Source organism: Colias eurytheme, chromosome 8 (assembly GCF_061535395.1).
Source record: "Colias eurytheme isolate Ceu_HAF_F1 chromosome 8, ilColEury1 Martin Lab GWU primary, whole genome shotgun sequence".
Lineage (NCBI taxonomy): Eukaryota > Metazoa > Arthropoda > Insecta > Lepidoptera > Pieridae > Colias > Colias eurytheme.
The window spans coordinates 6,976,067-6,988,788 of record NC_142987.1 but is presented as its reverse complement, the minus strand read 5'-3'; the positions used below and the strand labels follow the sequence as shown (position 1 = coordinate 6,988,788).

The 12,722-nt window shown below is 30.6% G+C and overlaps 1 protein-coding gene across 1 annotated transcript in view; it reads right to left on the bottom strand.

Moving 5' to 3' along the window:
• LOC149906585 (uncharacterized) overlaps positions 1-12,357 on the bottom strand; it is a 46,719-nt gene extending 34,362 nt beyond the window's left edge. The window contains exon 1 of the mRNA XM_090104276.1: positions 12,068-12,357. Within this exon, the coding sequence (XP_089960402.1) occupies positions 12,068-12,098 (31 nt within the window). The 5' untranslated portion in view covers positions 12,099-12,357. The remainder of the gene's footprint in view (positions 1-12,067) is intronic.
• Positions 12,358-12,722: the final 365 nt, after the last annotated feature.

Genomic DNA, 12,722 nt, shown 5'->3' with positions numbered 1-12,722 from the left:
TTTGTAAATCTTGCACGTAATTAGGGATTGCTATTTTTTTATATATAAGAGTTTTTAGTTTGTTTTTGTTTTTTCTAGGAAGCAACATACTTTTTTTAGTTAGATAAAAAAAATTGATTTAAAAAAAATAAAAATTTTGTTGAGATTTTTAATTTTTGTAAGACGCCTTTTTGTTGTATAAGAAAACAACGACTGATTTTATAAGTGAAATTATGTTAAGTAAATAAAAGTTCTAATTGTTGATTTTTATAATATATATTCTTCATAAACTAAAATATCATATTTTATTTAAATTTACATAAATAAATGCATAAATAAGTAATTATGACCATTTAAAAATACATGGGTCTAATGGACCCACGACTATACACACGTAACAATTGTTCACGACTCTAGTTAAGGGTTAAAGACGTCTCATTAATAATAATATGACCGTCTATAAAATGTTATCTGAGGCAAAAAGTGTAATAGTCGCTATGGCTGGCTTCGGGCCAATTTTCCCAGCACTGGCTTCAGAGCTACACGTCACTGTTTCACTCGCCCTATTAAGCCTGTCTCAAGGATATGCCGAAACATATTGCTTCGGACGCATAATTACGATTTTGTTTACATAGAGCCTCGTGCAAAAACATTTGCATAATATAGTGTGCTATTTTTCTCGTAACATGACGTGAGTTTGTTTATGTAAAATACTTTATTGGATCTATCTACAATCTACATAGTAAATTTGTTTTGTATTACTTCTGCGAACAACTGTCATCTCGTTTATATTCCGTGGAAATAAACAAAGCCCAATGACTATGTTGTACTCAAAGTATTTTATAATTGATTTTAAATAAAATTTAGTTCATCATCAGCAGCACATTATGTTCCCAGTGCTGGGACACTGGTCTCCTTTGAGAGTACATATTGTCATCTATTAGTATTATTATAACTAGCGTGTTTTGAAACCATAGGTATACCTACGGAATAATAATAAAAATTATACAATCGACACTCATTGACATCGGCTTCATGCTTGTTGTACCATTTTAATAGTTTAATTTTACGTATGGGAATTAATAATGCTCAATGCTCATACTGCATAGCTTCAGGTCACGCCATCCACAAGATATTCACGGCTTTTAAAAATTCAGACACAAAGTGGCATTTTAAAAGCTTTTCTCACTTTCATTTTGCCCAAAATCATCTAACTACTAATACATGTATATCCTTAGATATCCTTAAGAATTTAATAAACAATTGGAAACACTAGATATTAGACGAGAATAGCCCACAAGAACCGAACGAACATAATATTATTCCAATCGAAAAAATAAGTCTAGAATGATCATTTTAGACCTTTTGTTTTAGGCATCTAGATCAAATGAAGGGTCGAATAATTCATAGCATGAGAGGTGTTATCTAATCGAATTCCTAGCTCGGAATGTGCCGCAAGAATGCTTTAACGGTCGATCTACTAAGACTAGTTAATATTTGAAATGGGATATTTTATAAAGCCTATGGATTACTTCAATGAATAACTTTGTGGATTAACGATAAGTTTTTAAATTTATTACATAAAGCGATTTAATAGAGAATTATAGGTACTTTCATCTGCTGTGTTTATGGACTGGTTTTATTTTAGATTTACGCCGAAATAAAAATATTCTTGATTTTGAATATGTGTTCATTAAAACTAGAATTTGAGTATTATTTTTAAACCTTTCTTTTTTTTAAAGGTTTAAAGTTATAGAGTAAAGTTCGTCTAAGTTTAAGTAATTAAAAGTATAAGTTTTAATTAAATAAAAGTATAAGTTTTAATTAATTAAAATTATAAGTTTAAATTAATTGCCAAGAAGATAGTGCATATTTACACCATTTAAAAGCCTTAACGCTATCTCTCTGAAAGTGTCATTTCATCTCAAGGCTGATTAAACTTCTTTAGAAAGTTCTAGTAATTTATCTATTTGAAGATAAGATATTTATCTATCATAAAATATCTAAGAATGAAATAAAATAAAGTAATTGAATTTCACGTGTAAATAAATGTTTCGAGTTTGAATTAAAAAATGGTTAAGTAATTAAAGTTTCATAACATCATATTATAAAAAAAAATACAAAACAATAACTTTACAAGATTTTTTCTTACAAGCTTTTTTTACTAAACATTTTAGATATGTAATAAATCAAATATGTCTTAGAAATAATTACAAATAAATACAATTTTCCAAATCTAATTATCTTTGGTTAGTAACAGATTTTCTGTAAGAATGTTACCCAAAATCCTCGTTTCGCAAATAACGATACGTACAAAATTAATCATGAGTCCGTGATTATATTGGACTCCTTTCAGTGGGAATTATTTTCCTATTATGAATGATAATCAATATTTTACATAAAAAGAATATTTATTTTATCACTCGCTTAACCTGATATCGTATCGATTTGAATCCCGCATATTTCCCTTGACAACGATATAAAATACATATTGTAATAAAATACATTATGCTGTAAGATTTATTGCCATGAAATCATTATAACAGTTTTATTTTAAAAACCTGGCAATACTGGTATAAGTTAAAACTTTATATAACAAGCTTATTCTTAACTATTTTGATTTGATATAAGTAATTGTTTTATGGTGAAGACAAAATATTGAAACAATTTCTTTTAAAATTTTTATTCGATTATAATTCGAATGTATTCATTGACATTTGATAATTTAAGGAGATAATAGTACTATACCTACATTAAATAATACCTTCCTGGAAAACATAACATTTATTTCCAAGTATAGTACGTTATTCTTATCCTATAAAAGTGTTACGAATCCACGGTAATCCGATAGGTTTCTATAAATATAAATTTTATTTCAGAAATTCTAGCAATTACATATTCTATTATGTAATGGAAACAAAAAGTTCATATGACATTTTATATTTTTCTTTATTTTTTGTATAAATAAATGGATCCATTTCTAAAAGTATTATATCGAATATCAATTTAATATTTTATGTAAACTAAATATTTTATGTAGGTACGTATAATATAGTTATTATACGTACATAAAATATTTAGATTTTCCTTTTCTTTTTACATCCACCTTCACCCATAAATTAGCTACGTGATGTTTAATTTATGATAAATGTCTATCTTGTATTCCAAATGTACACAAAGGCCAATAGATCCAATAAAGCCAATCCCTATCAGTCAGTCAATTCTTCAAACAATAAACTCGTATATTACAAGGTCTACACCTCACACAGATTGAAGTTCACCTTAGTCTATACTACAAAGGGTTATGACCCCTACATTGTAGAACGGGTTAATTAGGACATGAAACTGTAAAATTAATGCCACTGTCGTGTTTTGTTGAAAATTGTATGAGTTAGTGTCGTCACAGCTTTATGGCGAGGATTACTCAGTCCAAAACCACGTCGTAATTCTGTCAGGTGGTAATGTGACTTATCTTAAAGGATAGATTAAAATTAATTATACATGGGACTCACATTTGCGCCTCCCGTGGGATATGTCATAATGTACGGGGGGACGAATTTGTCGTAATGCTTGTTGTTCTGGATGCTTCTATATCATGTGGAAATAATATAATAAATACTCATAAACAAGCTCTTAGTAAATATAATGATGAAGTATGTGTCTTTGTATGTACCTACTCGCGTAGTTTATTTAAATAAATACTTGTACTTGATTAATTGTCTCTGCCTAAAAATATAAATGTTATTCAGTTTATTTATCTAAATATCGAAAGACAGTTGGGTTAATAAAAGGTAGAACCACTTTACTCAACAAAAAAAGAAATTATAAGTTTATTCTTCAAAAGCGTATCCATAGTCATAACTTAGTAAAAACAATACCTTTTTGCAATTTTTAAAACAAACCTTTAGATAAGATTTAGAACCCCATTATTTTCGTTATTTTAAATTTAATTGTAACAATGATAACAACTTTGAATGGGAACATTAATATGACACTTTGTAAATAATGTTGTCCATTTCAAAACATAGGATTAAGGACGGAAAATATGTAAGCTTCTGATGTAAAGTAGGAAAAGGGACCAACTTCGAATTGTTTGTAAAATTGGTGTTTGCATTGTTAAAAGGGAACAAACGTTTTCTTTTAAATGTAAACAATCTGTAAGAACACCAATGGCTGTAAGCCTCTTATATCTATTGCGAGAAGAACCCTTTTTAACAAACAAGTTTGGGACAAAACATAATATACGTATATAGGTATATACGCACTTCTATTTGTTTTGTATCCTACATTGAAATTTGTATCTAAAATCCTTATTATTATATTTAAAACAGAACCTAAAATAGTCTAAATACTATAAGTCCCTGATACACAACCATATGCTTAAAACCTAGTTCATCAGTACTAAAATTAGAATTGCCAGACTCTCATTTGTTTTTCACGAGCACATCTTAAAAATGAAGGTTCGTCATTACAGCCGGCTACATGTGAAAATTCTCTAGCAAGTCGGTTCTGAGAACAGAGCACCCGAGAAAATAATCGCCACAGTAAAACACAATCGTCGACTGGCCGCTTGCCAACTCGTGGCGGTTTCCTATTTCTTACGGTTCAATGGAATTAACAATTTAACCTATAATCGAAGCCAATCGACGGGTTTGTCAATGACAGTAACAAATAAAACTGCATTTGTTTTGTAACAATGTAGACAACCGTTTCGGTATTTGGATTTTAAAACGTTTGACGCCTTTGTTGTAACAAACTCGATTGTCTCGCCGTCTCCTATTGTCTCTCGCGAAAGCATACTGAAATATATTTAGCTTAAAATTTGCCCGACGAATTTACGCTGGTAAGTTACTTTTATGGTTTTATACTTGGAAAATTTACCGACACAAAAACATTTATTTTCCATTCATAAGTAAATTAGATATCAAAAGCGGTACATTTAAAATAGCAATGAGTAAATATTCATTTCCCTCTTACCTTTACATAATTCAATTTAATAATTCATACAGATTCGAACACCTATGTTACATGTAATGAGGAATATAAATTGCCGTGTCATTGTTAAAAATAAAATATGCTTATTTAGTGTAAAGAGTACCTCATAAGAACCGTTTAAGGCACGTTTTAATACCTATATATCAGCATCCCAAATAAGGTTTAGCAGCAAACTGCTGACGAAGTCTCGTTAAGGATGTTTCACTACGAGGGTAGCAGGCAAGAAGAGCTATCGAAGTGTCTGTGTGAAGAGCCCTTTAAAGAATAAAGGCCCTATATACATTTACGCTTTAATCGCCAAAATCATAAACTGTTTATCGTCGTTATAGTTTAAAAGCCTATATAATGATGAGAAAATCGTTTTGATTTATCAGACACTCGATAAGTATCATAATTCAATATTATGTTATTAGGTTATAATATTACAATGTTTGTTTTCATCTTATTATTTGTCTCAATTGTTAGGTAAATCGAAAAAAAAGTGTTCCTTCATATTTTTTCCTACACTGAAATGTCAAGTTGTATAGCCACTCTCTAGTCGATTACTTTTCCTTATCATTAGCGATCTATCACGTCACTATATAGTCACGGAAATACTAATTAATACAATCAACGTCCCCTTGTTTTTGCAGTGCAACGTTGAGTCAGCATTACCAAAACGAATAAATAGTGGCTTTTATTAGTTTCTCTTATTTATTCAGCTCCAAACTAAATTTAATTTAGTTCGGTTCATTTGTTTAATTTTAGACTCGTTACACAAATAATAAGGCCAATTATATTCGTGATTTCAGTTCCATGAATAATTTCAGCAGGAAAATATTTTCAAATGTAAGACTTGATTACTTTTTAAAAGAGAAAAGTAAATAATAACTTCGAACTTCCCCTTGTCGCAGGTAAGATAGAACATTTTCCATCACAATAAAATTTGGAGGAAAATACTTATACACCAGTAAATTACATTTAAATGGAATTGTGAATAAATCTCTACAGCCAAAATTAAAGTTAGAATGACAATAATCTTGTTTGATTTTCCCCAAATTAAAAACGTAATTTGCTTGTAATGAATATAGTCTGTTACCAAATGAACAAGTTTATTCATTCGTTTTTTGGACACGATTTCAAATTATATTAAATCAAAGTAGAACTATCTAACAAAACGAGAATATTTATACATAAAATTAATAAAATATAGCCATTCGAAAGTCATCCATCACCTTTATAATATACCGAAGTAGATTTCATTGTTAGGATAAAATAGTGAAGGTAGAATGGGAGTTACATGAAAGAAAAATAGTTTCAACCGAGTTTAGAGCACGTAAATCCGATTCTCTTAACCGTTACTTTTCCCAAAGCACATTGTTTGTGAATACATAAAGAATAAATGAAAAATACGAACGCTGGCCGACTGCCAGGCAACTTGCGTCGCGAAGACAGAAAAGCACTGTACAATTTCACCTACAATTGACGAATTATGTATGAACATTGAAATACTAACGAAGTAAATTCAATGGGATATTAAGAATGATAAACTGTTATAATATGCATGCTCCGAGCTTAATTATAGCTATTGTTTTTATTTTTAGTTCTTTTTTATCAGACACCGTATTGGACATTCCACAAAGAGAATTGAGACAATTTTTTGTTTATATAGGTTGACTTTCTAACTGAAGTGTGCACTGTGCAATTCTGGAGTGAATGTGATGAATACCAAAATGTAGTGGTATTTAAAAAAAAATGAAACATTATACATAAATTTTAACATGACTTTTATTTTAACGTAAGAGTTCGATAAACGAATACTCAACATATTCACAGCCGATCATTTTGCAATCGTATCACGCTTCTCGAAAAGAATTGCTCATCTTACAACTGAGACGCAGACTTTCAGAGGGATATCAGTAAAAAGGTCCATTACCAAGCAATATTATTTTTATGGTTATCGAAAGACAAGCTTAAGCATAAGCTATTCATATATTTAAATATTTTATTTTTATTAATATCAATAGAATTAAAACTAAATAGGTGGGTTATTTGTTTTATTGTTGTGATAAATGTGAGTATGACCTTAAATATACAATTGATTATACGTGATTGTACTACAATACAAATAATAATAAAAAAATAATTTGATTACATACACTTTTCGTATTGACTAGTTTTGATGTTATTTTTAATTTATTTCTGAGTGACATTGTTTTTTGTTACGAGCTTAGTACATAATAACTTAGTAGATCGCTGCCTAGCGATAAGGCCGCCATTTGTACATGCTTGTATCTGTTTGTTATTTTTCTGTGTTTTATGTAAATCTTGTGTGTGTGCAATAAAGTATTATCTATCTATCTATAATATAGAGCCGTATTTATATAGATAGCCTAGTGCCTAGTAATCAAAACGTATTTTGTAATTTCATAAAAGGGATTGACTTAGCATTATAAATTGTGTTAGCTAAAATTCAATTACGTTTTTGCAGCAATTCATAAAACTTTCTCTTGTGGCTTTAAAATATAAGTTTATATTGCAATATCAATTTAGGTCAAAACCTGCAACGTCAAATATCCGTGGCTTACGCTAAAGTTAGGGTGTTATCACTTTCTCTATTATAAAGTTAGACAAGTTTTAAGGCCAAGTTACGTATTAGGTTATTTAAGTTGGCCAACTTCTAACAATCGTATGCAATTTATAACATCAATAATTTAGATCATTTTCAGATCTAATATTTATATGTGTTAGCCTGTGATAAAGTATTTTCATTTGATCAAAAGGGAAGGTGAGGAAACACTGAGAAGCCAATTCGACATTTCTATCGGTATCCTGACATAAAACTCGATAATTGTAATTATTCCTATTTTATTTCTACCTATTAAATGTATTAAGCCGATTATTATTTTTGTATCAAATTGTTGATCATATTATGACATAATATTTTATGACTATTCATTACTCGTAACTAAAAGGTCATATCTGTGAAAGCTCTTATTCATTATTCATTACAAACGTATAAATCGTGAGAACAAGATATATAACACTTCCATTAAAACAGAACATGAACATAAATGTGTATTTTATGTGCATATTTGTTACGAAAAGCACATTTCATTGTAAAACTTCTTCCATACAGGACATGATAAATATTTACTGCACTGCAGTAAATTTCCCTTCACTTAATCTAATATTTTCATGGTGAAATATTTTATGAGCGGAGTAAACTTAACCTTTGGCACTGGGTCCCGATACACAGTCGGGTAAGAGATTTAGGTTACTAGACGACCGACTTTAGTAGGCAAATATAAATGCACTGTTAATGGAGCTTGTCTGAAGCCTAAAAGCCTATTTGAGGTAGTCTCAACGCGGTAATAATAGTGAGCCGCTTCAAAGAGTTCAAAAATTTTAATGAAATCTCCTGGGCCGCTGTATTTATATTTGACTTTTATACTCCTTTTTTAATAAACGCTATAAAATTATTAAAATTTCATTTCAATTATTCGAGATTCATTTTATTTGAGAAATGAAAAATATGTATGCGCTGTGACTGCAATAAATTTTATCACCATAAAACTAGGGCGCACTTAATTGCATTCCTCGTTGTATTAAAAATGTAAACGCGAGACTACTATATTCCTTACCTATTTTCTTGTTAACAATGCATATTATATTCTATTCTTTATTAAAACAAAGATGAAGAAAAATTATATTATATACTTTATTCCGAAACTGGGCTAGCCATTACGGCTTGTCCGGGTAGAACGAGTCTAAATGTATGCAACGTATATTCCAGATTAAAATTTTTATTTAAAACTAGCTTTCCACCCGCGGCTTCACCCGCTCAGTCAAATAAAAACCCGCATAGTTCCCGTTCCCGTGGGATTTCCGGGATTGCGTCATGACTATTAATAATTATTATAATATCGCTACGACAAAACGTATTTAATAGATAGTAGGTTTAGTGCCTATATATTATAATTGTGTATAACAACAGTTGCCTGTCTCGAAAGTTATTTATCTTGTCCTGTGAGCTGGTACGGAACCGATATTTGTACAGCCTTAGCAAAGCCTACACGGATTGATTGCATTTAACCAAATATATGTATAGGAGAGCGAATATATCGCAGTATACTATAATATATTATCTGTATGTAGTGACGAAATTCGTGATATTTATACAGATGGAAACTGAAAAGACATGATCGTACGCAAAATACTCATTTAATTATCTGCTAGATTAAATAAACTTATAAATAAAACATTTATTTTAATTTGTTTATATCATCACTACATAGTATAAAACAAAGTCGCTTTCCCTGTCCCTATGTCCCTATGTCCCTATGTCCCTTTGTACGCTTAAATCTTTGAAACTACGCAACGGATTTTGATGCGCTTTTTTTAATAGATAGAGTGATTCAAGAGGAAGGTTTATATGTATAATAACATCCATTAAATAGTGGAGAAGTACTGTTATTTTTCAGGTTTCTAATGTGATGTCGTAAAAAAATACATTTTTTCCGCTTACATTGCAAACGCAGGCTGAACCCTACGAGTTTTATCAAAATAATGTACTAAGTATTAAACACATTGAAAAGGTCCACAGAAAAATCCGCGATGGTATATGTCTATCTCTTATGGATAACCCACAATAACTTTTTTTTGTCATTTACTTTTTACGACAAATAATGGCTAATTTTCGAAGCGATTTTAACCAATACAGCATTTATCCTTAACCAATTAAATACCTTGAAAACATTGTTCATTTAATATAGATCTATATGGCCCTTTACACCGTATGATTTAAGTGAATATTTTCGAAGATATTACAGATTTAAAAATTGCGGGACGTAGCGTTTGCGGTGGGTACCGACCGGCCGCCCGGTTATCTATTTTATACCCGTGAAGCCGGAGCGGGCCGCTATGTTTTTATATACAACGTTCACAGTTTTTCTGTAGTGTATTTAACTATTTAGTATCAGCATTGCACCCGTGCGAAGCCGGGGCGGGTCGCTAGTATAATATAAATTAAACCTTGGAGTTAACAGAGAAATGCAAGTTATGTTATTTATTTGCTTTGACTACCTATTGTTTAATTACACTCCAGCACAAACAAAAGTGGCAATTAATAACTTAATTATGACATTGCTATTCTACCTTTATATTGAACTATTTCACGTTTATAAAATAAATCCAAATAAACTGCACTGAGAATTGTTTTCAAGCCGCTTTTATTAAGACTAGCTGATTAGCCGGTTTTCCCGGGTTATTTTCTTTTATCCTTAACTAGCTGCGCTCCGCGGTTTCACCAGCGTGGCTCCGCTTCTGTTGGTCTTAGCTCATGATATATAGTCTTCCTCGATAAATGGGCTATCCAACACTGAAAGAATTTTACAAATCGGACCAGTAGTTCTTGAGATACGCGCGTTCAAATAAACAAAAAAAAAACAAATCAAAATCTTCAGCTTTATAATATTAGTATAGATATGTAGGTATAGATAGACAGACGCTTGACCACAATTCTACCGAAAGTGGCTATGTTGTCTTAGATATAATATGGGTACAAATGCTTCGAAAGAACAAATTCACCCTAGCTTCGAAGAGATCCATGTTATGTCTACAGGAAAAATAGAAGCTGAGAGAGAACTCCATTATGTCGCTGTTTTTATCAGGAAAGATGATTCGAAGCAACGAGTTCTTACATGAAGAATATCCACTATAAAAGGATGGAATCTCTCTAAACGCCTTGAACGATTAAGGAATGGTTATGGTGGTATTAACTATGCAAACCTAACTCTCACCGAAATATATAGGTAAACAATTACATTGTTTACAGTTATCAATCATACTATTATATTTTAATTTTAATCTAAGTTAATTTTGAGTAGATTGAGTTTTCATTTCGTTAGTAAGTCATCAATTACTTATAAATTCTAAAAACACTAAATATAGTTTGTGATAATATACTAAAACCAATGTAACATTTAAATAAAAAAGTAAAAAATGGCGAACATCCATAGAAGTAAAAATATGAATAAATAATTAAAAATATCATTGGAATTTGTATCAATCTACATTCTACCATGTAAAAGATTCATGACGATACGTTTCAATTTTATATCCGATGGCGTTTCGGACCGGTAAATAGCGTGTTAAACTTTCATTCGCATGTGGCGCGAATAATAAAACGAATTTAAATTTAATTTCTCAAATTGCTTTTTATTTTCACATGATGGTATATTTTTTATTGGGAAGGAAGTTGGGACTTGGGAGCCTTTTGTTGAAAATGTGCTACGTTGGTTGTGAATTTTTTTATGAACTGCTAAAGTTCAGTATGTTTATTGCTTTATTAAAATATTATTAAATATAAATTAACGCATAGTAATGTTAGGGTATAAAAATTGGAAAAATTGGAGAACCCGGGCAAAGGATCGAGAGGTCTGGAAGAAAATACTGCACCAGGCCAAGGCCCACTCGCGGCTGTAGAATCCTCAGATGATGATAATGATGAATGTAAGGGTATGTTTTAATTATATTATATTCTTATGAGTTAAGAGTAAGAAAAATAGGCCAATGTAGAGTCACGGTCAAAATAAAATAGCAACAGTAATAAAATAAAATCCTAGTTTTTTTGACAGTGTATAGTGTAGACGAACCTAGAATTGTCTTTAAAACATATTCCTTAAAAAAATTTATTTAAGCTAATAATAATAATTTAGAAAGAATTTTTATAAATATTAAAATATTTATATAAATTTGGCGGATAAAACATAAATTAAAATGACCAGTTATGTGATGACTTTTATGTAGATAGCAAGTGATAAGATCACCTTGGTATTATTGGTTGGATGGGGTTATATTATTATTATATAATATTATTGTTTTATGCTCGTATGTCTCATTGTAGAGTCTTAGTATTATAATTTTATCTCTAATACGACGAAACATCAATTCACAGTTTTTTTTTTACTTCAGAATTTCTAGAAAATTAAAAAAATTGCCTTTCTGTAAACTGTATGCCCTTAAAAATGTACAGCTACTTATTTGTAATGTATATTTTGACTTTTATTATTTCAAATGTATAATAAACTAACAAAACTTCCTCTGCACTTACCACACAACATAAACAGAGTTAGTATCTTCATTTTCGCTGTATCAAATCGCCGTTTTTACATAATAATCGTTCCGTTCACCCACAACTTAGTTTAAGCTCAACAGTCACACTTTCACTATGAAGTTTTTATCAACCATTATTTAAAAGGGAAACATAATTTTTAAGCATCTTTGGAAATAGAGGAATAGAATTCGTATTGTGAATAAAATTGTTTACAGTTTGTTTACAAGTCACCGCTCACGCTCGTATTCCATCATAGAATGCTCGTCGGGTCGGACTGTGCTACGCGCGCGAAGCTCTAACACTGAATGTCCTTCGTTTTCCCGCTAGGGTAAAGTCATGCGCACTGCGACCACCCCAAAAGGGTCCTTAAGTGGATTAAGTTTTTAAACTTTGACAATTGATAAAATGAGTTTGTTAAAATGAAATCGTTAAGTGAAAAGTTGTAAATAAAGAGCTTTCGCGCTCGAAGATTTGAGTGATCGATTTCGCTCAACAATGTATATTGTATAAGTAATTAGAATCCTTGTTTATTGTCTCTTGATTGGAGCGTATTGCTTATATCCGGAGCAAGATTGAGTTTATAAGGAAAGTCTTGGAGGCCTGTTCGTGACATGTTTAAAGAAGTTGTATGCGACGTCGAGTTTCACATTGT